The sequence below is a fragment of the Perca flavescens genome, chromosome 4, assembly GCF_004354835.1.
Source record: "Perca flavescens isolate YP-PL-M2 chromosome 4, PFLA_1.0, whole genome shotgun sequence".
NCBI classification, from domain to species: Eukaryota; Metazoa; Chordata; class Actinopteri; order Perciformes; family Percidae; genus Perca; species Perca flavescens.
The window spans coordinates 12,651,391-12,676,455 of NC_041334.1; the positions used below are offsets into that span (position 1 = coordinate 12,651,391).

At 42.3% G+C, this 25,065-nt stretch overlaps 1 protein-coding gene across 3 annotated transcripts in view; it reads right to left on the minus strand.

The window, feature by feature from the left end:
* Positions 1-25,065, minus strand: part of nisch (nischarin) — a 42,536-nt gene that overhangs the window by 3,327 nt on the left and 14,144 nt on the right. Inside the window, exons 13-28 of one of the 3 annotated variants that reach the window (XM_028575118.1) lie at positions 23,359-23,536; positions 20,968-21,083; positions 20,571-20,677; positions 18,950-19,243; positions 17,782-18,080; positions 14,895-15,106; positions 10,979-11,424; positions 7,832-8,001; positions 7,629-7,692; positions 6,407-6,545; positions 5,943-6,093; positions 4,536-4,655; positions 3,901-4,080; positions 2,176-2,348; positions 539-729; positions 372-468 (exon numbers count right to left, since the gene is read on the minus strand). In XM_028575118.1, the coding sequence (XP_028430919.1) occupies positions 456-468; positions 539-729; positions 2,176-2,348; positions 3,901-4,080; positions 4,536-4,655; positions 5,943-6,093; positions 6,407-6,545; positions 7,629-7,692; positions 7,832-8,001; positions 10,979-11,424; positions 14,895-15,106; positions 17,782-18,080; positions 18,950-19,243; positions 20,571-20,677; positions 20,968-21,083; positions 23,359-23,536 (2,853 nt within the window). In that variant the 3' untranslated portion in view covers positions 372-455. Of the gene's footprint in view, positions 1-371; positions 469-538; positions 730-2,175; positions 2,349-3,900; positions 4,081-4,535; positions 4,656-5,942; positions 6,094-6,406; positions 6,546-7,628; positions 7,693-7,831; positions 8,002-10,978; positions 11,425-14,894; positions 15,107-17,781; positions 18,081-18,949; positions 19,244-20,570; positions 20,678-20,967; positions 21,084-23,358; positions 23,537-25,065 lie in introns of those variants that run through there. The other 2 variants (XM_028575117.1, XM_028575116.1) reach the window with 2 other exon arrangements.

The following is a 25,065-nucleotide window of genomic DNA, read 5'->3' on the forward strand; positions in this document are numbered from 1 at the left end:
ATACTATCTCGAGGCCTCAAGATACTATCTCAGAAAGAGGTTTACTAATGTTTTAAAGACCAAGCCGAAATATTCACTCTGACATTCTGGTTCCGCTTCGGATGCCGTCAAGCAAGATCTCCGATCGTAATCAGTCTTTCACTGACCAATCAGCATTCATTAGCAGAATGCTAGCGTGTTACGGGCAACAACGACTCACCCTGTAAGAAATCGAAAGGACATAAGTACTCGTTCATTCAACTTTCGACCTATAATCCATGTTGAACTTGCAAAAACTACAATCAAATCTGAGATTTCTCAAATACAAATTTTGCCATCTAGCTCCATAGAGTCCCATTCATTTTGCACTCGCCTGTGATCACCTAGTGGAACTGCAACCAAATTCGGTACAATGGGGCTGAATAGGGAGTAGAAAGACTTTCCGTAGACCGGCTTTGCTGTGAATAATTCAGCTCCTAAGTGACTCCCCTGGATAAAGATAGGCAAAGGTTTTGAAATGTTGTGGTACAGGGAGGGTCAGGACTTCCTGTGTGCTCACCTGGAGGGAGGTTCTTTGGCGAAGTCGGGCAGAGGGTAGCTGACGTAGTCCTCGTCCAATAGGAAAACGTCAGTGCTGGTCAGGATCAAAGTCCTGGGCTGGAGTACAGGACACGAGCTGGAGCCAGAAACAGAGGAAGAGTGGCCTGAGAGAGTGGAGCCTTGGCTGGGCAGGCTGCTGGGGATCTGGACCTGGAGAAAAGGGTAATAATTATTCTATAAGTGAGTTTAAAATAACGATCCTGAACAGAAGCAAATACAAAGTACCAGTAAAGTCAGTTACATGGATTTTTTCGCTACTTGGGAGCAATGGAAAAAAGTTGTGAACAGATCACTGACATCATTATTACAATATACATTACACAACATTAGCATTTATTTGGGGACATGTTTGTGTCCACCTAGTGAATTTAAGTATATTTAAATATTGGCTCTCTTTTGGATCTGGTTTAATTTCTTCTAACTCCTGAAAATGACGCTATGAGATCAGTGAGAGTGAACCAAAACAGTAAAGTTACAGGCTGGAAGATACAAAACATTGAGCTAAAAGACACTATACAGCTCTGTAGGGCTGAGGGGAGCTGTAGAGTCAGGTAATGGCAGTCGTGCTCCATTGCCTATATTAAAATATCAATTATAGACGCTTTAGTCTGGCTCAATGGATGTACTGTACATTGCAGGGATAAAGCCTGACATCCGGCGAGTCTCCTTCCTCTCTTCCAGCTTACACTACCCAGGACGGTTGTGATTGGTTTAGAGAAATAGTAAAAGCTAGAGCATTTTGTCACTTATTCCAGAATAGACAGGTGGTGTAGCCAGACCATACTCCATCACTACCACAGCACTGTGGAGATAAGTCCGGCAATGAGAAACTCTAGATGCTTAAAATGAATAGTTCAACATTTTGAGAAATATGCTCATATGCTCTGTTCAAATTTGAAAAATACACCTACCAATGTCTCTAAGCTCATCATCATCTTGTGTGTTTAATGCACATACAATAAAAAAAAAAAAATCAAATTTGTGTTTCCAGGGGGGAGTTACAGTATGTACTACAAATTTGAGGTACCTGCACTTTGAGTCTTTTCTTTTCATGCCACTCTACTTCTACTCCACTACATTACAGAGAGAGATATTGTACTTTTTACTCCACTACATTACAAGTCGAGATTTTCGCACACAGAACACTTTTTTTTCTTCAATTTTACACAATTTGTTTTTATTATAAATTACTAAACTACCCAACAATATATAGGCCTACAAGTACACGTAGCCGATTTTACACTTAGTTGATTGACAGAGCGGTTTTGATCGTTTCTAGTTTCTAAAATGTGAAGATGTTTCTGCATAACTTTTACTTTTAATACTTTACTTTTAGTAAATTTTCCTGATGATATTTACAAACAGTACTTTTACAGTGTGGTATTAGTACTTTTACTCAAGTAAAGGATTTGAATAATTCTTCCACCACTGATTGTGCCTGTACAGAGGCCAAAACTAAAATCTATCGATCATCAACCTGCCTTGTAGCCGGAGACAATGCAGAGAAGCACTGGGCCGATGGATACACTGTTACTTGTCTAGAACAGTTAACTCCCCCTAAAAACACAAATTACAAAAAAGGAACAAGTTACTCACCTGGAAGACCAGCAGGTACAGCAGGACGTTGAAGGAGCGTGAGGGCGCTGACGCTGCGCTGGCCGGAGTCTTCCTCTCTGCCACGATGAAGGTGAGGTCTCCCATCTCCTCCTCACTGGGATAAATAAACTTCACCCTGCTGCTGTGGACCAGCTCGTAGTTCTGCATCTTACCTGCAGGGGGAGACATAATCACATCTGTCACCATCTTCAGTTTAACAACAGGTCAGCAAATGAAGATTACTTTTCCTCACTCTAACAAGTCAGAAAATGTGTTCAAATTGTTCACAGATATAATTAGGGGTGTATGATTTCCATTCAACAAATCCATATCAAGACAAAAACATCAATGGTTTTTCTTTTTTGATAGAAAACAGTACATTTAGTAAATAGATAAATATTCAAGTGGAAATTGGCCATGTTCTAATTTGTACAAAAGGAGGGCTACTACAGGGCTGAACAACAATGATTACAAAGAGAGAGAGAGAGAGAGAGAGAGAGAGAGAGAGAGAGAGAGAGAGAGATAGATAGATAAGCCCCATCAAACGTCAAGTCTAAGCAAAAAAAAAACTGTCTTTCTATGATAAACATCTCCACTGTAATCATGTATCTATTCACCTACCAGTCAAACCAACTGTATATTTTCCCAAAGTATAGTTACTCATTTCCCAGGTAAGGCAGAAGAAGCTTCCCACATTTCAACATAAGGACATTATGAGATCATGAATATTTCCCTCTGGTTTAAACCTTTACTAGTCGCCTCAGCCATGTCTCCTTTAATTCCCTATCTATCTATCTATCTATCTATCTATCTATCTATCTATCTATCTATCTATCTATCTATAGAGAGAGAGAGAGAGAGAGAGAGAGAGAGAGAGAGAGAGAGAGAGAGAGAGATCTCCCAGTTTGACCTTTAGGAGTTAACAATCTGTGTGACGGGTTTTGGAGGACAAGTCAAAAGCGTCTCTTGGCGTCTTTTTAGCAGAAGTTTGTCACAATAAAAAGCTCAAAGAGATAAAGTATGGAAAAATACCAAGTCAGAGAAATTAATTCTGACCCCTTCTAAGAGCCTGGAAGGAGAGAGTGCAAGTATTGTACATGACTGATAAACAGCTTGGACAAACATGTGGGAGTTATGTTACAAAGTGTTCCAGGTTTCACTTTTTACAACAGAAAAGAACTTCCAAGGATGATGAATACCTCACTCTTGGACAATATGTATCTTGGATAAAATAATGAGAAACAAAACAGGAGAAGAAATGAGGAAAAAAAACAGGACCAATCCATTAATAGACTGAAAAGAAACCGCTGCATCCACAGGTTAAATAGTCCAGTGACCACTGGACTATTGAAATTGGATCACACGCTACAGTGTTTGTAGAGTATTTTCATTTTAACGGATTTCTGAATATTTTCATTTAAATATGAACAATGATAAACATGACCTGTGATGTTTTATTCAAAGTGTTTCTTAGCATCCAAAAATCTTGGAAACAGAGGAAGTGGTCTTATATATCGTGCCCAAAATATCTGAACCTGTTCCTTCTGTAATCTCCTTCCCTCTATCACAGTTGTTCCCATTACGGATTTGTATGCAGTCAGGCGACAGATATTTTAGAGGAAAGCGTGTTGAATGGATGATCGGCAACAGGTTGTTCAGATTTGGATTCAGATTTGATGTACAAAACAGATATTATATTTCTTCTGAGTGTCCCAGCGGGGTTACCCATGTTTGTGTTGGTGAACTGGGAGTAGAAGTCCTGATCTGACGGCTCTGGAGGAGGAAGCTGCTGCTGCAGACTGAGGGCCGACATGAGCTCCTGAAGGAAGAAGCCCGTCCCATAACTGTCCCTGCTGAGACAGCACACGATGTGATCCGCTGAACGACCTGCACGCAGACCATAGACTGTTATGACGCAGACACAGACACACAGAGACAGAGAGAGACAAAGACAGAGACAGAGAGAGAGAGAGAGAGAGAGAAAGAGAGAGAGAGAGAGAGAGAGAGTCCATAGGTAGATGATTTCGGTTAACATACATGAAAGAATCAATTCATTCTCACAATTTGCCATCATAGCTAACCGAAAAAGGAATAGGCTGAAGCCAAGGCTTATTTTTGCCTATCCTATATTCCCCAAAGAATAACCCAGAAATCCATCAAAACTAAATGAAACTAAATACTTGAGTATTACAATCCTAGTAATTTTACATTTTAATCCAATCACTTCATAAAACCTTAATTATTTTAGATAGATGGTAATAGGGTGACAGAGTAGAATCAGCATTAAGAAGCAGTTTGATATAAATGTGGAAGAGCTCTGCAAACACTGGAGACAAGGAGTGTGTACATCATCCACTGACCTACGACTCTGAAGTATTGGTCGAACAGTCCCACGTTGACAGACAGCAGATCAGACAGTCTGATGGACAGACAGCAGCACAGACACATGTCCGGATCTCCAGAGTCCAATATATCTAACACTGAGACAGATAGAAATAGATAGATGGAAGGAGATACAAAGAGGGATTTAACAGACACACTGATGTTCACTACACACCAGAAAGCATGACATGAAAGTTAAAGAGCAACTGCTGCCTGCTGTTCTTCAATCAGGTCGGCTGACCCTCGACAGAAAAGCCAGTGGAAATGATCAGTCGCGTCCCCGAGGTCCAAAAAGTGCCACAGAACACACCAAAAAGACGAGACGAGACGTGATACATCTCTATAACAGCAGGCGGCGCTAATCTGTAATGTTGCCCAAGAAATGAAAACCGGGAGCTGATTGGACGAATGCGTCAAATGGGTTTGTTTTCTCTGGAAATTCAAAGCCAGACTGTCATGGCGGCCGTTCAGAATACGATCTGAAATTGTACTAAAATAGTTCACTGAAATGTGTTTCTGAAAACAATTTAAGCGAGAAATAGGCCATGCAGTTGCTGAATCTGTCTTCATTTCAGCTCATCAAATGTCAGTTTAAAAGATTTTCGTCAGATTTTGAGAGACTGCCTTGTCATGTCAGGTCAGCCAAAATGACCGCTGATCAAAGTAAGTGGAAAATAATATTACAAACATATGCGCATATATACTTCACTGCGTTTGGTAACTATCTACAAGTGTTGGAAAAAACAATCCAAAAATATGACAGACAGCTGTGGGTTCAACTGATTTATACAGCTGAGACTTTTAGTACACGGTAGTACATGTTGTACTAGCAGTACAACATGTACTACCATGTACATGTAGTACATGTTACTAATACTAAGATTTGTGATTTTGGGCTAAATAAAGAAAATGTACTCTACTACTAGTAACAGAATTAGCAACATAGTAGTAGGGGCAATTGCTTCAGGAGTAGGTATAACTAACTATATTGTACAATGCTGAACGCAGTAGTAGTAGTAGTAATAAGAAATTAAAAGTACGAGTAGCAGTGAAAACAGGAGAGACAGTAGTAGTAGTAGTTCTCTGTGCATCAGAAAACTGCAGCATGGTTAAGAAATACAATATTTCTCTCCAAAAGAAGTACTTCAAAATTACACTTGCAGAACTTGAGTAAATAATAATAATAATAATAATAATAATAATAATAATAATAGGCAGCGCTGTAGACTCGACTTGGACTTGGTTCAAAAGAAGTAAAATCAGCTGTGCTTTAGGAATGTAGCAATGGCAGCAGGAGCAGTAGTATTAACATAAAATTGAATTTTATGATTGTAAATGTAATCTTTTCTTACTCTGACTGAACCAGTCAAGTCATTTAATCATACCTGAGTGATGGCCAAGTGTGGAGGCGGAGTCTTCCAACAGGAAGTAGATTGTATCAGTGGAGAGCAGCAGACAGCAGGTGAGCTCAGACTCTGGAGACTTGTAGAGAACCACAGACAGCCACAAGACCTGTCTCACCTCCTCCACCTCAGACTGACACAAAAAAAGGAAACAAGTGGAGTTGGAATTTAAACAAAGGCGGCACAAAATGTGTCTTTTCCTGACGTTAAAAGTGATCTACGCAGTGGGAGAACAGTCGTTCTTCAAGCTCAGACAGAAAAAGAACCAACTGGGTTTCATCACTGGTCAGAAATCTTCTAAATAGATTGGACTTGAGTCATCTGACTGACAATTTCCTTCTGAAGAAGGCATCTACAGGCTTGTGCCTAGCAAACATTACAGTGACAATAAAAGATTGTGTCTGTCTGTCTGTCTGTCTGTCTGTGTGTGTGCGTGCGTGTCCTACCACTGCTATATATCTGTGGAAGTAGGTCAGCAGCTGCTGTTCTCCAAGCCCAGCCAGAAGCTTCAGTCCTGGGGAGAGACCTGGGGTGAGGTGGGGGGACGGCTGGTTCTCCTCCACCTGGAGGCGGGAGGAGTCCCAGCTGAGGAGGAGGAGGAGGAGGAGGAGGAGGAGGAGGAGGGAGAGAGAGACGTAAGGAAAATATCAACCACAGAAAGAAGTCATCTCTAAGGATCACTACAGAGTTGCTGTGGGAAAAGAATCTGACACACTGCGCTCCCCGACGTTTGCTAATTGATGTAGAAAAAAATAGACCTTGCAATGCCCCCTGAGGCATAATTATAAGAAAATGGGTCATGTCCTTTTATTTCCCTAAACTTAGATCAGCAGCCAAGTCTAGGATTTTGTTGTTGATGCACAGCCACTGATGTCCTTGTTAGAGAAGCCTATGTGATCCTACTCCTACTATTATTTATTCTTGCAATAGATGTGCCCATTCAACGTGAAAAAACTGATGCCTAGAAAAAGCAGCTTTGTCAGCTGCACAACGGTCCCAGGGGCCGCGGTCTCATGGCAGTTCGTGAAATTGTCACGTTATTTTTAATCTATTGATTCGTGTACAAGAACAAATTTTTCTTGTTTTTTTTTGTGGGGGCCAGCACGAAACGGGAACCATCTATACGGAGGTTGGGTTTAGGAAAAGATGAACAGGGAAAGGACGTGCAACAATAACGGGACGGTTGTGATTAGGAACACGACGACGGGGAAACAAAACGCCACACGCGGGCTACGATCCTCGGTTTCCGGGGTGAAAGTCCTGTGTTGTTTGACCCATCAACCACCCCAACCAACCTCCTTACACCGATTTTCGTCGCCGTAGTCGTGCTGTGATCACAAAATATGCTTCCCATTGAAATACATTAGTTTACATTTTCGTGCTGGCCACCATAAAAAAAAAAAAAAAACATACCAAATTCACAAATATGTAGGATATGTGCTCACTCAGGAGCACGGTAGAGACACAATGGTGTGAACGAAATACTTAGAGCTGTCCACTTGTGATTGGATCATTCAGGACGGATTTTAAAACCAGATAAGAGCAGGGCCAAAGTGTGGCCTTAATCAAAGTATAAGTGTGAGTATAAGTGCAGGCACAACAAGAAGAATTACATGGAGAGAGAGAGTAATCTATGTTGAACTTAACAGAAGAGCTTCAGAAGTCTACCTGCTGGTGCTGTGTGATTTCCTTGTACTGGTACAACAGCACTGGTCTGTGGATCTGTGATGGCCTGAGAACACAACAACAACAACAACAACACGTCAAACAAACCAGCAAGGGTCAAACTAAATGAAACCATCAGCTGAAATAAGACCTGAGGAAAATTCCCTTCTTGGTCTGAGTGCATAAGCAGGTAGTCGGGTCTTCACCTTGCTGTGGACAGGGCCTGCAGGGCTGGGGCAGGACGATCATCTTCAGCCCCTCCAGAGAGGCTCTCCGCTGGCTCAGCTCCCCCAGGAAGGAGCTCCTGTTCTGGGCCAGAGGGAAGAGCAGCAGTAGCCTCTGACCGCCCAGCAGCAGCTCCACAGTGTGACTCCTCCTGGATAAACAACGTGGTGGTTAACATACAGATAATAACAATACTTAAGAGCAAAGAAACTAAAGAATAGAGCAAACAATAAGAAGAATATATATATATACAGTGGGGGAAATAAGTATTTGACCCCTTGCTGATTTTGCAGGTTTGCCCACTTACAAAGAATGCAAAAATCTACAATTTTAATCATATGTACATTCTAACAGTGAAAGACAGAATCCCAAAGAAAATTCCAGAAAATCACATCATATGAATTTATTAAAATTGATAACCATCTGATGAGGAAAAACAAGTATTTGACCCCCTGGACAAACAGCATGTTAATATTTTGTAGAAAAGCCATTATTGGCCAGCACAGATGTCAAACGGTTTTTATAGTTGGTGACAAGGTTTGTGCACATTTCGGCAGGGATGTTGGCCCACTCCTCCCTGCAGACAGCCTCCAAATCATTCAGGTTCCGAGGTTGTCGCCTGGCAACTCGAATTTTAAGCTCCCTCCAAAGATTTTCAATCGATTCAGGTCTGGAGACTGGCTAGGCCACTCCAGAACCTTGATGTGCTTCTTCTTCAGCCACTCTTTTGTTGCTTTGGCGGTGTGCTTAGGGTCGTTGTCGTGCTGAAACACCCATCCTCGACCCATCTTCAGCTCTCTCACTGAGGGAAGGAGATGTCGGTCCAGAATACGATGGAGTTGTCCCGTCCCCTTGGCTGAAAAGCACCCCCAAAGCATGATGTTGCCACCACCATGCTTGACGGTGGGGATGGTGTTCTTTGGGTTGTACTCGGTGTGCTTTGCCCTCCAAACACGACGAGTTGAGTTGAGGCCAAAAAGTTCTATTTTGGTCTCATCTGACCACATCACCTTCTTCCAGGCCTCTTCTGAGTCGTCCAGGTGGTGAATGGCGAACTTCATGCGGGCCTGTACATGTTTCTTCTTGAGCAGGGGGACCTTGCGTGCGCTGCAGGATTTCAATCCATGACGGCGTAGTGTGTTACCAACCGTTTCTTTTGTAACTGTGGTCCCAGCTGCCTTCAGTTGATTCATCAGTTCCCCCTTGTGGTTTTGGGATGATTCCTCACCGTTCGCATGATCAGGGACACCCCACGAGGCAAGATCTTGTGTGGAGGCCCAGACCGAGGAGGTTTGGCGGTGGTGTGGTGCTTCTTCCATTTCCTGATAATTGCACCGACAGTTGATCTTTTCTCTCAAGTTGCTTTCCGATTCTCTTGTAGCCCATCCCAGCCTTGTGCAGATCAACAATCTTGTCCCTGATGTCCGTAGAAAGCTCTTTGGTCTTGCCCATGGTGGTGATGTTGGATGCTGGTTGTTTGGGTGTTGACAGGTGTCTTTTATACAGGTAACGAGGTGAGGCAGGTGTATTTGATGTAGATAATTGGTTCGGATTGGGGCTGTGTCTTAAAGAAAGACTAACTGGCTTGTAGGAGCCAGAATACTTGCCGTTTGTCCAGGGGGTCAAATACTTGTTTTTCCTCATCAGATGGTTATCAATTTTAATAAATTCATATGATGTGATTTTCTGGAATTTTCTTTGGGATTCTGTCTTTCACTGTTAGAATGTACATATGATTAAAATTGTAGATTTTTGCATTCTTTGTATGTGGGCAAACCTGCAAAATCAGCAAGGGGTCAAATACTTATTTCCCCCACTGTGTGTATATATATATATATATATATATATATATATATATATATATATATATAAAATCAATTTTAGCATTTTAGTCTGTTTTACAAAGAAATTCGTCTTTGTGTGCCACGGGAATAATTTTCCTCTCATGAGCATAACGTGCAAAAATAGATATTTGAATAGTTCAAAGTAGTTTCATTTTATCAATAAGTAAACCTAATCGAGTATAACAAAATGTTATTCACTGATTAAATAAATGTGCATGTTAATGATACACTAATAAACTCAGCACTGAATGGAAACTGTAAATGGTAAAGCAAAAGACAAATTAACTGTGAAATACAATAGGATTTTCAATTCATTTTAATTCAGTTCAGTTCGCTTATTAATGATTCAGTTAAATCAGATAAATATCAAAAGCACCTGCAAAAGCACTCATCAGAATGTATTCTGGGAATTTCTATATTTCCTTATTCCACAAGTAAGCAAAAAAAAGAGAAATACATAAATCTCACTATTTATCAATAAATATACCAACACTACTTACTTGGCTAGCCCAAACCCTGGCAAACAGAGATAAATATATTGATGCTATTCAGTTTTTTAGTCCATTTTCCTGCAGACACACATAGTACTTTCAAATCGACAGACAAACAAGTACGGAACTTCATACCAGAGTGTGCGCCAGTAATTATCTGTTTGGCAAAAACACACAAAAACAAGGTTACAGTCTATTAGGGCTGGGTACCGATTTCAATCATTTTAAGGCACCGACCAATTTGTCTCCTTAGTATCGAATATCAAAAAATGCCTCATTATTCAATACATAAGGAGTAAATCTCATCAGCGTCAGAGAGCCAGTCAGCATGCAGTATGCTTCTACCAAGATCTAATAATGCTGCTGATTGGCTGGCTAACGTAATATTACACGCCGTAGAGACACGAAGGAAAAACTCTACGTTACACACAGAGACAGCTCATGTAGTAGGAGCTGAAAAATGCATTAAAAAAAAGTGTAATGCTGTAATTTCATTTTGTTAAAATGGATTTTATAAAAAGTGATAGGAAGTGGTATTGAAGTTTTGAACTTTTTTAAGGTTTTTTTTTTGGGGCATTTTGGGCCTTTATTTATATAGGACAACTGAAGACATGAAAGGGGAGAGAGAGGGGGGAACGACACGTAGCAAAGGGCCACAGGTCGGAGGCAAAAAACCCTACACATGTGCGCCTGCTCCACCAGGTGAGCTACCCAGGCGCCCTGGTATCGAACGATACCCAGCCCTGCAATCTATAGAGTTAAACATCCATTCATCCAATCCAAGCCTCTGTACCTGTGGTTGTGTTTTGGGTCGGGGCAGGAGGTGTTGCAGGTTCTGTCCCCGACCTGAGAAGCTCTCTCTCTGGGGTGAAGCATCACGGAGCCGAGGGGCACACGGACCAGCCTGCACCATGAGGAGGAGGGATGACGGTCAGCCGGCCTCCTCTCTCTTTCTGCCAGCTCTCTGAAGTCCATCTTCAGCACCCAGAGGTGTCGGTGGGTGAGAAAGAGGAGAGAGAGGAGGCTGGGGTCCTCCCTCTTGGAGAAGATGTCTGACAGGAGCGGGTGGGTGTCCGGGGCATAGGAGGAAGAGGAGGAGGAGGAAGAGGAGGGAAGGAGGAAAGCAGGATAGCCTCCCTGGGCTCCCTGACTCTCCTCCAGCTCCCAGGAGTTGATGAGTGAGCGGGGGAAGAGTTGAGGAGTGTTGGGGTGCTCCGGGTCAGTCTGAGACTTCGCTGCCTGGAGAAACAAATGACAAGGTTTTTGTTTTCCCAAGTGCTGACATAATGACAGACAGACTACCTGACGATACCTGTGTCCTTTGTGTTGAGGCATCTTATACATGTTTCTACATAATACTACAGCAGAAAGTAAACTATAAGGGAATGTCCCACTCTGGCCACCTTTAAGAGCCAAGTAAAGGTGTGGCTTAGAGTTAACCAATCGTGCAACCACCTCTAACTGTATGCTGTACCGTATTAGCCCAGTAGAGCATACTAACGAATTGTGTCTCCGATTTAACACTTACTAATGAATTGTCTTTCTTCCGGTTTCTCCCTGTCCTTTTTATTGTAACTTCAACCTGCCTAATGGCTACAATCTGGCATTTTTATATGTACTGCTGTACATGTTCATCAAATGTGCATTGTCCTGAAATAATAAATAAATAAAATAAAAAATAAAAAATAAAATATAGCTCTGGTTGACCCAATAACAGACTAAACTATGTCAAATGACTTGTTCAATAGGTTGGATCTTATTACGTTTAATTGTGTTGTTACATGCCAGACAAAGCGCCTGTTTGCATGTGTTCTCTCTCTTGTTGTTCTTCCTCTTGCTCACTCGGTTTTCTCTCCAGGTGATTGAGATGATTGCATTCCACCTGTGTTTGGAGTTGGCCAATCAGCATTCGAGGTGCCAGTCAATAAAAGGAGGACTCCTGAGAAGGGGGATTAGGCTCGTTCGAGATGAGTCAGATCTGCGCAGAATCGATCACCGGCGATCGCCGCCCAATGCATGCCGGTTAGATTTGTGTCCGACTTGAACCCAACTTTCTCTGACATCACGCACACGTGGGCAACCATAACCTCATGAGATCAAGGCGGCCGCAGTTCTGAGACGCAGGCAGTGCAGTTGCTTTTCACCGACTGCAAGACCCAGGCAGACCCAGGGCATGCTGGGAAACGCCGGCCTCTCAGCTGATCTAACAGCTGATTGGTTCAGAATCGACTCAACATGATGACGTTTTATATGAACTTTTTATTGATTTGGAGGGATTTTAACTGCCATTTGTCTGATATAAAGGCTTATTCTGTACAGAACACCTGTTGTGTGACTGATAGTTATGTTTAGAAGTCAGAGAGACTAACTCCGTTCGGATTACGGATCATCTACAGTGTAAATCAGCAACAGATCACACGTAGAGCATTTTGACAGCAACTCTGCCATAATAAAAACAACCGGAGACTGTGTAGGAGCTGATATATGGGTCTGACAACATTTTATTAAAATCGGAATCAGACCACAGTGTTTCGTTCACTTCCTCTTCAGCCTGAAGGCTGCTGGAATCGGATGGAAACTGTGCGACTTGACAGTGGATTTTTGTCACCGCCCCTGGCTGCTCCCGCCTGCTCTCGTCCACTTTACAGGCGAGACGAAGTTACTCTCGAACGAGCCTAGTCTCTCTTGCTCTGCTCTGCTGGCTGGTTGCTAGTCTTCCTGTCCTCCATCCATCTTCGTCCGCTTATCCGGTGTCGGGTCGCGGGGGGAGCAGCTCCAGCAGGGGACCCCAAACTTCCCTTTCCCGAGCCACATTAACCAGCTCCGACTGGGGGATCCCGAGGCGTTCCCAGGCCAGGTTGGAGATATAATCCCTCCACCTAGTCCTGGGTCTTCCCCGAGGCCTCATCCCAGCTGGACGTGCCTGGAACACCTCCGTAGGGAGGCGCCCAGGGGGCATCCTTACCAGATGCCCGAACCATCTGGTAATGGTAATGGTAATAAAGTCCGATTTAGAGGTGCTGATCCTCATCCCAACCGCTTCACACTCGGTTGCGAACCGATCCAGTGAGTGCTGAAGGTCGCAGGCCGATGATGCCATCAGGACCACATCATCTGCAAAGAGCAGCGATGAGATCCCCAGCCCACCAAACTGCAACCCCTCCCCACCCCGACTACGCCTCGATATCCTGTCCATAAATATTACAAACAGGATTGGTGACAAAGCGCAGCCCTGGCGGAGGCCAACCCTCACCTGAAACGAGTCCGACTTACTACCGAGAACCCGGACACAGCTCTCACTTTGGTCATACAGAGATTGGATGGCCCTGAGTAGAGACCCCTCACCCCATACTCCCGCAGCACCTCCCACAGTATCTCCCGGGGACCCGGTCATACGCCTTCTCCAAATCCACAAAACACATGTAGACCGGTTGGGCATACTCCCAGGCTCCCTCCAGGATCCTTGCGAGAGTGAAGAGCTGGTCCGTTGTTCCACGACCAGGACGGAATCCGCATTGTTCCTCCTCAACCCGAGGTTCGACTATCGGCCGAACCCTCCTTTCCAGCACCTTGGAGTAGACTTTACCAGGGAGGCTGAGAAGTGTGATACCCCTATAATTGGCACACACCCTCTGGTCCCCCTTTTTAAAAAGGGGAACCACCACCCCAGTCTGCCACTCCTTTGGCACCGTCCCAGACTTCCACGCAATGTTGAAGAGGCGTGTCAACCAGGACAGCCCCTCCACACCCAGAGCCTTGAGCATTTCTGGACGGATCTCATCAATCCCCGGGGCTTTGCCACTGTGTAGTTGTTTGACTACATCAATGACTTCCGCCTGGGAAATCGACGACAATCCCCCGTTATCCTCCAGCTCTGCCTCTAACATAGAGGGCGTATTAGTCGGATTCAGGAGTTCCTCAAAGTGCTCCTTCCACCGCCCTATTACCTCCTCAGTTGAGGTCAACAGTGTCCCATCCTTACTGTACACAGCTTGGATGGTTCCCCGCTTCCCCCTCCTGAGGTGGCGAACAGTTTTCCAGAAGCACTTTGGTGCCGACCGAAAGTCCTTCTCCATATCTTCTCCAAACTTCTCCCACACCCGCTGCTTTCCTGTCCTTTAAGCTTTAAACTGTAGAGTTTTGTGAGGTGGAGGAGCTTAGGTAAGTTGGGGTACCCTGTAGATTTTGCACGTAGTCCATCTTTGTATAGATACACCTGGTTTAGCGGTTGTTGCCGCCTGTGTAATGTTCTCTTTATCTTTTTTAGAGAAGTAGGTTAGGTTTGACTTGTTTTGTTTGTAGAGCTAGTGGTGGTGAGCTAAGCCTAGTTTTGTTATATTCATTTCATTTGTTTGGCACAATCTCCAGGTCCCATCTTCCACCATCCTGTTGTGAGCTATTTCCATGTTTGGAATAAAAACCAAATATTTCACTCTCTGTCACACTTTACTGATTGTCGTGTTACTGTCCCCGAATCCATCAATGGGGTCGTAACATGTGTCAATTGTATGTCTTTACTCGTGACATGTCAAGTATGCAAATTAACTTTCAAAGTACTGAACCACACTGCTCTCTACTGGAAGAAAGTTGTAATATTTCATATTTTATTTAATTTGATTTTAACACTTAAGCTAAGGAGATATGTATTTGAAAAAGAATGTCCTTTTCAAATGTATGGACTTTAAGTAGCTCGTGTACTGCTCTCTGACCTGGATCAGCACTGTCAGCTCGCTCCTGATCTGCCGGAGCTCCTCTGCCTCGAAGAAGATGTACCAGCGGGTCGGGCCGGCTCGGCGACCAAAGGCCAGGCAGGAGTCGGGGAGCTCGGCTTGAGAGGAGAGCAGGAGCTGGGAGTACGGCAGCAGGAGGTCTACCTGCAGGCTGGACAGCACCTCCTCCACAGTTGGCCTCTGCTCCTGGTCTGAGAACCGGAAAACACATGGCTCTTAATATTTCAAAATCATTTCTGCACCTGCAAACATCTCTACCACGTGTTATGTCATTTAGGGCCCTATCTTGCACTCAGCGCAATTGCCTTTGTACACTGACGCATGTATCATTCCTATTTTGCACCTGACGCACAGCGGACGCACGTCGGTAAATTAGGGAATGTATTTGCGCTCCCGGAGGCAGTTCAGCGAAAAGAGGACGCAAACGTTCCCTGGTGCTATTTTGCAGTTTCAGAAAACAATTCCGCCACTAACCAGGAAAAACCTGGTCTAAAGTCAGTGGCTCTAGTCTAGTCAGTGGCGCATTATTCAGATGCTATTTTAGGGGCGCATGCTTTGCCATAATGTAGCGTGTGTAGGGGCGTCGGACTGGGTGTAAAACCAATACTGATTACCAGGGCCCAAGGGGAGAGAGGGCCCTTGAAAAGTCTGGAATATATTTTATTTCACCTGGATATTTTCATTTCCTAATTAAATTTCATAATGCATGTCCGATGAAATGTAAAGTTAGTGTATTGGCTGAATAACTTTGTTGATTGACTGACTACATTTTGTATACAAAAAAAGACTATCTAAGGTCTCCCCCACCCCTTGCTAATGCGCCACATGGTTTAGTCCATCTGCATGCATTTTGTTTATGTTAGCTAGTTCAGTTGAGCATCTGGTGGAGCGCAAACTTCTGCTGTAGAAATGTCTTTCTCAAAGAAAGCCAAATCAGGCTACCAAAAAGAAAGGAAAGACAGGAGGAGGAGGAGAGAAAACGAAAGGAGGGGAAACAATTGGTAACTGACTTCTTTTCAAAAAAAGGAGAGCACAAACTAGAAAACGAAATCCATGGTGCTAAACTGCTTGAATATCTCCGTGACTGTTATTGCTAAAAACGGACTGAGACAACCCATATAAAGAGCAGAACGTACACTTTCAAATGATAATTTGGTTATACATGTAATCTGAGCTAGAGGCTAAATAAATAAAGTACACTAACAATGCTGTTTGCATATAACACACCTAATTTAAACCAGCCTAATTTAAAACATGTTTAATTTTAAATGAATAGGCTATAATGTCTATAATTAGCAATAATAGGCTAATCAGTGTCATAGGTAGCTTGGTAGCTCATTGGTAGATACATATCATGTCAACATTATAGTTATGTCAGATTTAGTAGAAGCAGATGTTAACATTGTGAAACACATGGCCCTCAGTTTCAGAAACTGTCACAGGGGAGCAACAGACCCCTCATCATCCTCTTTGGATTTGAGACAAGGGAAGCTTATATCAAAATTAAAGCAAACCATGTTTAGCCATTTTGACTGAAAGGTGTTAAGTAACACTAACATCTTAGTGTGTTTTATTATATTAGGTTATAATGAGGATAAGAGGTTAATATCAAATGTATCCTTCATAGAGAAAGATGATAGAGAAGATGTGATTGAGGATGATGGGAGTGAAGACAGCAGGGAGCTCTGAGCACAGTGTGGAAATGAGAGACGAGGAACTGGAAAGTAGGCAGAGCAATGTAGACCAGTTTTTACCAGAGGATCCAGGACTATGGCCAGATAAATTAACAGATGATCAGAGAGACACCATAGTACGCAGGCTGGCAAGTAAAGGTACAGAGAAAACCAACAAAATGTAGTAGTAACCACAGTAAAGTAGGCTAGAGAATGTTGAGAAAGGAGGTTTGAAATGTGTGCCATCAGGCTACTCTACGCATTACAGTTAATAGTTATTACCCTATAAACATCTAGGCCTACAGATTCATGTGTACAGAGGCCCGATTATTATTTTATTTTTTTGGGAGGGGAGAGGGGGGTGAGTTGAGGAACATGGGGGCCCATCAGGACTTCCTATGCATAGGGCCGAGGGTCTTGTGCTACGCCCCTGAGCGTGTGCACAACGCGCATACACTTTGCTGGTGCGTTTGGAGGCCCACGCTCCATGTCTGCAGCAATCCTCTCCAGACTTGAGGAGATGCGCCCGAGAAGCCGCAGCAACATCGCCACCCGGCCAAGACGGGCATTTATTACTTTGCCGCATCTCGGACAGCTCCCGCTGGCGTGCGCCAGGCAAATCCACCGTCTTAATAGTAATCCACCATGGAACAAGCGCTCCTGCTCTTAAAGGGAACGTGAGATGACGCTCCGATTGGTTATTTTCACGTTACGCCCAAACCACACCTAGCTACTTCAGACCAACCCATTTTAGATTTGCGTCGGGCGCAAGACTCATTTATCCTGCCGGTATAATAGCGCCCGAGATCCGCCCACAAAGCTACTTACGTTTCACGTTTGATACTTGCGTTTCAGATCGTTAAAATAGGGCCCTTACTATATATTAGGGCTGCAACATTGTTTTTTGTTTCATTCAATCATTTTTTTCTAGATTTACAGATTCCTCAAGAAAGGGGAGGAAGAAAAGACTTTGGAAGTATGATTTAAACACACAGTGGAAAAAGAAGTGTCCCTGGATTAATGGTTAGTTATTGCTTGGTTAATAATCCTGCTACATTAGGGAGGCCTCAGATGAACTCTGATTAATTCATTGAATCCACGATGGGTAGCAAAACACAATTCATTCAAACAAAAATAAAAAACGAGCAGAAATTTGTTTGTATACAGACAACTGAGGCGGATTGTGTGCTTACCTGCGTCCTGATTGGTCCATGTGAACTCATCGGATAAGTACAGAAGGCCCAACAGCCGGTCCGTCAGCACCAGGCACGCCTCCTTCTGCTCCACCTCCTCCTTCACCTGAAGACAGTAGCACCACAGAACCCTGCTGACCTGCACCTCCTCTTCCTCCTCCTCTTCACACAGCTCTCCCTGGTGGCCCATGGGCTCCTCTGCAGGAGGAACAGCCAGCGACGTGGTGGAGGAGGAGCAGACCGACTCCTCAACAGAGTCATCCAGACCCATTTCGAAATATCCGTCCCTGGAGCCTGGACTGGAATAATGAGCGTAAAGCAGTGGATGAATCCAGAATCGTGCTTCTGTAGGTATTTTGTCACTGGAGTATTTATACATAGACATTAGGGCTGCACAATATGAGGAAAATATGCTTTGTTGAATATTGCGATATAACTATATTACTTGCGATACTTAGTTCTGCACTTCTGCTGCTTTCAATATTCTGCTGAAATACAACAAACTGCTTGTTGAATTTAAAACAAAAAGGAAATTATTTCCAACATTCTTTTATTAAACATTGAATTAAATATAAAAAGGCACTACTAAAAAATGACATTTTACATGTTACTTTTTAAAGTGTAGTTTTCTACTGATATTTTCTTTTAACTAACACAAAAAGTCTTTGGCAATATGTACCAGCCTTTCGCGATATGGGTATTGCGATAGGACGATAAAAAAAACAACTGGAAACGATCCAAAACAGTTCTGTCAACCAACTACGTGTTTAATGGTCCAATCATTACCGCTTTACTCGTAGGACGTTATATTGTTGGGTAGTTTAATTTATAAGAAAACATCGTATTTTATAAACTACATGTGTTTTTGTGTGGAAAAATCTTAAACGTGTAAAGTAACTGGTAACTACAGCTGTCAGATGAGTGTAGTACAAAAAGTACAATATCTCTCTCTGAAATGTAGCGGAGTAGAAGTAGAAAGTGGCATGAAAAGAAAAGACTCAAGTAAAGTACAAGTACCTCAAATTAGTACTTGAGTACAGTACTTGAGTAAATGTACTTAGTTCCATGCCACCACTGGAAACCAGCAGGAACTCCTGGAAGTCCCAGAAATCCCGGAAACCATTGGGAGTCCCAGAAACCAGTGAGAGAAGGCTGCTGATTAAATTACCTGGGACTTCCCACCTCAGTGCCCTCTACATGGGTCTGAATCTCTCTGGATTCAGACCTCTTCTCTTCCTCCCTCTCTTCCTCCTTCTCTTCTTCTTCTTCCTCCTCCTCCTCCTCCTCCTCCCTCTTCTGCTCCTTCAGGGTGGAGCTGAGGAGCTGGGAGAGCTGGGTAATGAAGTCTTCGTTGAAGGAGGAGAGGGAGAGCAGGTGAGAAGGGAGTAGAGGACTGCAGGCCTTGCTGCAGGAGAAGCAAGTGGTTCCAACTGGTCTGGAGGAGGAAGAGCAGCAGACACAACTGGAGGAGAGAGAGAGAGAGAGAGAGAGAGAGAGAGAGAGAGAGAGAGAGAGAGAGAGAGAGAGAGAGAGAGATGGAGATTTTTTTATATTCTCATCATTCACTTACTGTTCACTCACTTCCATTGTCCTATTAGCTCTTTTCACTTTCACCATCACCCCTGTCGTTATTTAACAACATCATAATCTTTAATGTCCCTAATAGTCACTCTTTCGTTTTACTGTTGTAGGTCAATAAAGCCTAATTAAAAAAACTAAAAACAGCATTTGACATTTAAGAGGAGCAGCAGTTGGACACATACGAAACTACACCTGCCTCCATCTTGACTTCCTGCAGCTCCTGTTAGCAGGAGAGAGGCCTGAACGACAGCACAGTATCGCCTGACTTATATTAATAAAGTGACAACAGCAGCGGCAGGAGCTTTACTGCAATATTAATAGTACCGTGTAGTAACCGTTTCAATCTTTGCAGAAGTCGTGGCAGTAACTGTAGATATACAGCTGTTTGCTGTACATTTTCAAATATTTGCCAGAGCCTTTATTAACCTCAACAGAGAAAGAGCTTCATATAAACAAGACTTATATCAGAGGCAGGCCTTGATTTTTAAGAAGCATATTCAAACACACTAATAAGAATCCTCCCTGTTTTCTGATCCTCTCCTTTTTTTATTTGCAAACCCAACACTTCCTTTTTGTCTTGATAAATTCAGTAAAATGATGAGTCGTCGAATACAACAGAGTCGTCGCATACTCACCACTCTGCTGCTCTCACTTTAACTTTTTACCACAAATACTTTCTCAAGATTTTCCAACACCTCTACTTGGCCTCTTTCTTTTAAAAGCTACCGTCGATAGATAGATACTTTATTCATCCCAACGGAATTTTAGGCATCCAGTAGCTTAGACAACCATAACACAACAAACAAATACACACATAATATCTCACATACATAAAAATCACTCACAGAAATGTAAAGAGTTAAAAGGTGCTAAGGTAGACTGTGTGCAATGGTGATAGTGCAAAAGAGAACAGTGTAGGGATTGATCAGTGCAATAGCTTATTATTAAATATTAACTAGGACTATGAAAAGACAAGAATATAAACCTAATAGAATTAGAATTGCTTGACAGAAAAATAATATACATTAAGAACAATATATAACAGGGAATAAGTTATGAGATGTAGATGGTATGACCAGAGTCCAGATTGTACTCATCATGTTGAAACTTTACACTTCCTGCACAGGTGTTTCACATTAAAAGCTTGGCTCAAAAAGTCAAGTTATATTATAATTAACGTGTAGTAAATTATGGTATTTGATACTGACCAGACAGTATTTGTAGTATTAGTAGTAGTAGTAGCAGCAGTAGTAATAGTGCTTGTAGGAGCTCCACAGAGTGTGTGTTCAGACAGACTGGCAGACGGTTGTTGTACCTGCAGACAGACACACAAAGCAACATTAGAGCCCAGCTGAAACAAACGCAAATATCTAAACATTGTTCACAATGAATGCTTTGACATTTTTATATCAAGACGTATTGTTCAATGTTCACTGTCACACTCCTAATATAAATGATTAGTTCCATTTGTTGTCACATGTCACGCCTTCTTTACATAACATCAGATCGCTGAACAGTCAAACTGCCTCTCTCTAATGATAATCTATTGGTTGTCATGGGAACAGACACCTCGCCTCCCTCCGGTGTTTCAGGTGTGTGTCTGACCTGGGCGGGGTCAGCAGACAGGAGGTGTGTGTTGGTGTTAAAGCTTGCGGGGGGAAGGGCAGCGTTCACAGGAGGAACAGCGGGGGGAAGTGCAGCTTCTTCTCTGCTCGTCACATCTGAAACAGGAAACCAAAGAGATGAGTGAGGTGAGGAGCACGAGGAGCTCTGCAAAGTCTGACTGATGTCACACTGTTATGGCCTGATATTTTGGAGCTGATTCGGTCATTTTGTGCCACAACTTGACATCTTTACATATGACTATTTCTGTGCCGAATCAATTCTGGTGAGGGATGTGTGGATGGCTCCAGCTTCTCAAGTATGAATATGTGATGCTTGTTCTTGACGTTAGACAATTGGCAAAAAATGCCAAACTTTCCCTAGTATCAGCTTTTCAAATATGAGGACTTGATACTTTTCTTTGTTTTATGTGATGGTAAACTGAATATTTGGACAAAACAAGACATTTGAAGACAAAAATAAAATCGCAGGCTCGAAAGAAATGGTGATGGGCACATGCACTGGACAAATAAAAGGTCATGAATGTGAAATCTAAAAATATTAGATGCGACCCTACAACAACCATGGCTGCTCTAAGTTTAGTTTAAAACATGTTAATGTGTACTTAGTTCTGACAGAAATTTGTTTTCATGCAGTTTGACTGAATCAGATACAAATTTAAAATGTCATAAAAAACAAACAAGCATTAATGCCACCTAACAGTTAAACCCTGTTTCACTCATAAATAAAATATTGACAGATTGCAGTCTGGGGGGAAGGGGGTTAGTTTTCTAATTTTATTTAGTTATTTATTTATATTTATTTCCCTTCCTTGTCTTTGATGGTATACTGTAAAAATAATAATTACTGTAATAACAATTTTGTAAACTTGATTTTTGAAATGAAGCTTCAAAATAAAAAATATTTGAAACAAATAAAATACTGACATGCATTTGGTTCTTATGGTTAGATTTAGACATTCACACAGTATCTAGCCTGTACTAAAGGAGGTTAGTGAGAACTAGCAGCGTGTCACACAACCTCCAGCCAAACATTAGTGAATATAATCAGTCACTGTTTAGTTATTCTCCAGCTGCTTGTACATCCATCCATCCATCTATCCATCTCAGTCTGTGTGGAAAGTCTAACTCCCCAGAAATAAAATGTAGGTAGTTTAGTCAAATATTGCCTTTTTCATAAAGGTTTTCTAATGCAATGCTTGCATATATGCCCAAAAATATACATGCAAACATGGCTACTGTCACTTTGAAGATGACGCCCCCAACAGAGCTCTGATTGGCTTGGTTGTTTTTCCAAACAGCCGATACGGACAGAAGTCTGGAACCAACTATTCTAATGATTTGGGGGTGTAAATAGAATTACAGCTACATTATATATAAGAGTTAAAGAGGCTGGTGCAAACTTTGTGATGGATGAATGTCAACTTAGTGACCACTTACAGTGCTGCTCATGAGTATTGGAACCCCTGCTACAGTTGACTTAAAAAAAAAAAAAAAAAAAAAAAAAAACATCTTTTGGAAATTGATCTTAATGCCTTAAATGACAAAAATAGGAAAAATACAACCTTTGAGAACACCAATTAAGCCTAAATAAAGAGATTGGGATGGGGCACTTTCCATAAGCTCATCTCTCAATGCAAATCAAACCAGCTATTAGGCTAACTGAAATAAAAACATGCCAATCTCCAGGTATGGTGAAGGGTATGTGATGATGTGGGGCTACTTTTAATTCCAAAGGCCAAGGGAACTTTATCAGGATGCATAGTGTCCTGGATCCATGAAATAACTGGCCTTTAAAAATAAAAATCTGCCTGCCTCTATGGGAATTTAACATAGGGGGTGTACTCACTTATGCCCCCTGTATTTTAAAAGGAAGAACATTTATTTATTTATGATACATTATGCATTTATGATACACATTATTTATGATATTCATTCACGAAGAAAATTGGTGTTCTCAAAGGTTGGATGTATGTTATAAGGCAGAGTTTGAACTTAGAACAGCCTCAGCAAGAAGCAACAATTTCCAAAGAGAGAAACAAAGTTTTTCTCTCAGTCTGAGCAGGAAGCAAAGCATCTACAACAGGAAATATAAAGCTGAGGAGATCTGGTTTAAAACAAGACACTGTAGCAGGAGTGACAGCAGCAGCTTAGCTTCATGGGCTACAGAGACATTTTACCGACTAAAAAACTGGAAGATTATTTGACAGTCAGCTGCTGTTTTTGGAAAACGCCAGTTTCATATTCCATACAAAAAGCAGAGGACCATAATCATCCATCTAGCCGCAGCCTTAAGGCAGAAATATATTTTTTTAAATGCCCACCCCCCCAACCCCTCCATCAGCCATGCACAGCTTGATGCATACATGATTACCTTGGCTGGGGCAGGCAGCCTGCTGGACCGGACAGGAAGAGGAGGAGGAGGTAGAGGAGGAGGAGAAGGTGACAGCAGGAGGAGAGACAGCAGATGAGCAGCAGGAGGAAGAGGAGGGGGGAGAGGAAGAGGAGAGGTGAGGAGGTGCAGCAGCAGACAGCCTGGTCTCCTCACTGATCTGACGAGAGGACAGAGAGGAGGAAGCCTTCAGAGAGCAGCATCACCTACAGCATTAACCAGTTCACATACCAAAACCTGCCACCAGCAGCAACACCATCAGCAGCAGAGGAACACTCTTCACACTGGTTTTTAGCCTTCGATAAAGAGACAGGCCTGCTCTTTTTATGTGGAAACAAAAAAACTAAGAAAACAAATTGCAGTAGTGTAACACCAAACTGTGAAGTTCAAGAGCTAAATCTGTGTGCCCAAAGTGTAAATGTAACCTTCAGATTTTGTAGTTTGAATCTGTGAAAAACCTGCAATCAACATTGAGCTTTTTTTGAACATGTTGACAACATTTGTGGTCAACAGTTTCCTTCAGCAGAAGGTTTGTGTTCAGAGACAGTATTACACAAGAAAGAATGACAGCAACCACTTTCTGTGTGGGCGTCCTGTCTTCAGCATGAAGGCACTTTTAGTTTCAAACATTCTGATTGAGGTCGACGCAGCGGGCCTGGGTTTGAGTCCGACCTGCAGCCCTTTGCTGCATGTCATTCTCCCCTTTCATTTCTTCAGCTGTCCTGTCAATAAAAGGCCTAAACATGGCCCAACATGCAGCTTAAACGTTGGATTCAGGTTATTTAGTATGTATGAGAGTTGAAAAACTTTTTCAGATCAAGTCCTAGCATGCTCAGTAATGATCCTTTGCTAAGCCTATTTTTGTTACAAAAGCAAGAGTATTTAAGCCTCTAAATATGGCTATGTTTATGACTTTCTTTTTTTTTAACTTCTCTGGCGTGTACGCATGCAATTCATGAATAATAAATGAAAGCCTGAATGATTCGGATTTGTCTTTGTAGCCTGGTTCCAGAGCTCTGAATGGCCACCCACATCTCAGAGATGTTCAAATACGTTGGGTTGACCGCTGTTTCCGCTGTTGGAAAAACAACCCAGCCAATCTTTAAACTAAACTTAACATGTTTTTGTTTTTTTCGGAATGTTAGACTCCCAAACAGGAAGTTGTCTTGTTTTTTTTTTGGACACCTTGACCATAAAACTTACACACTTGCAAACAGTTGGCCAAAATATATCTTCTGATGTTCTCATAGCAAAAAAGTTTAAAAACAAAAAAAAGGTTCCACAAAATATGTTCTACACATTAACAGAAAATGCACAACTGCAGACACTGCATACACGGTTCAGCTCACAAACTTCACAGATCAGTTTCATTTTGGTGCATTTTTTTGTTTCCAAATAAGATTACAACCTCACACACCTAATCATGCTTACATGTTCAGCTTTATTGGCTGTTTTTGTCTTATAGCTTAACTCTGCTGCTGATGTGCACACTCTTCAGGATGTAGAGATTTATTAGTTATTAGTTATTACCTTCATTATTAATCACGTATAACTGTGGTGGGGATCTCTGCTTGGTCTATAATCAGGTTAGAATTATAAAACCACTGCAGAAGGTTTCTGTGTTAATTCATTTGGAAACTAGGATTGCAGTTTTTACAGATTACACGACTGACAAAGATGTAACATTCA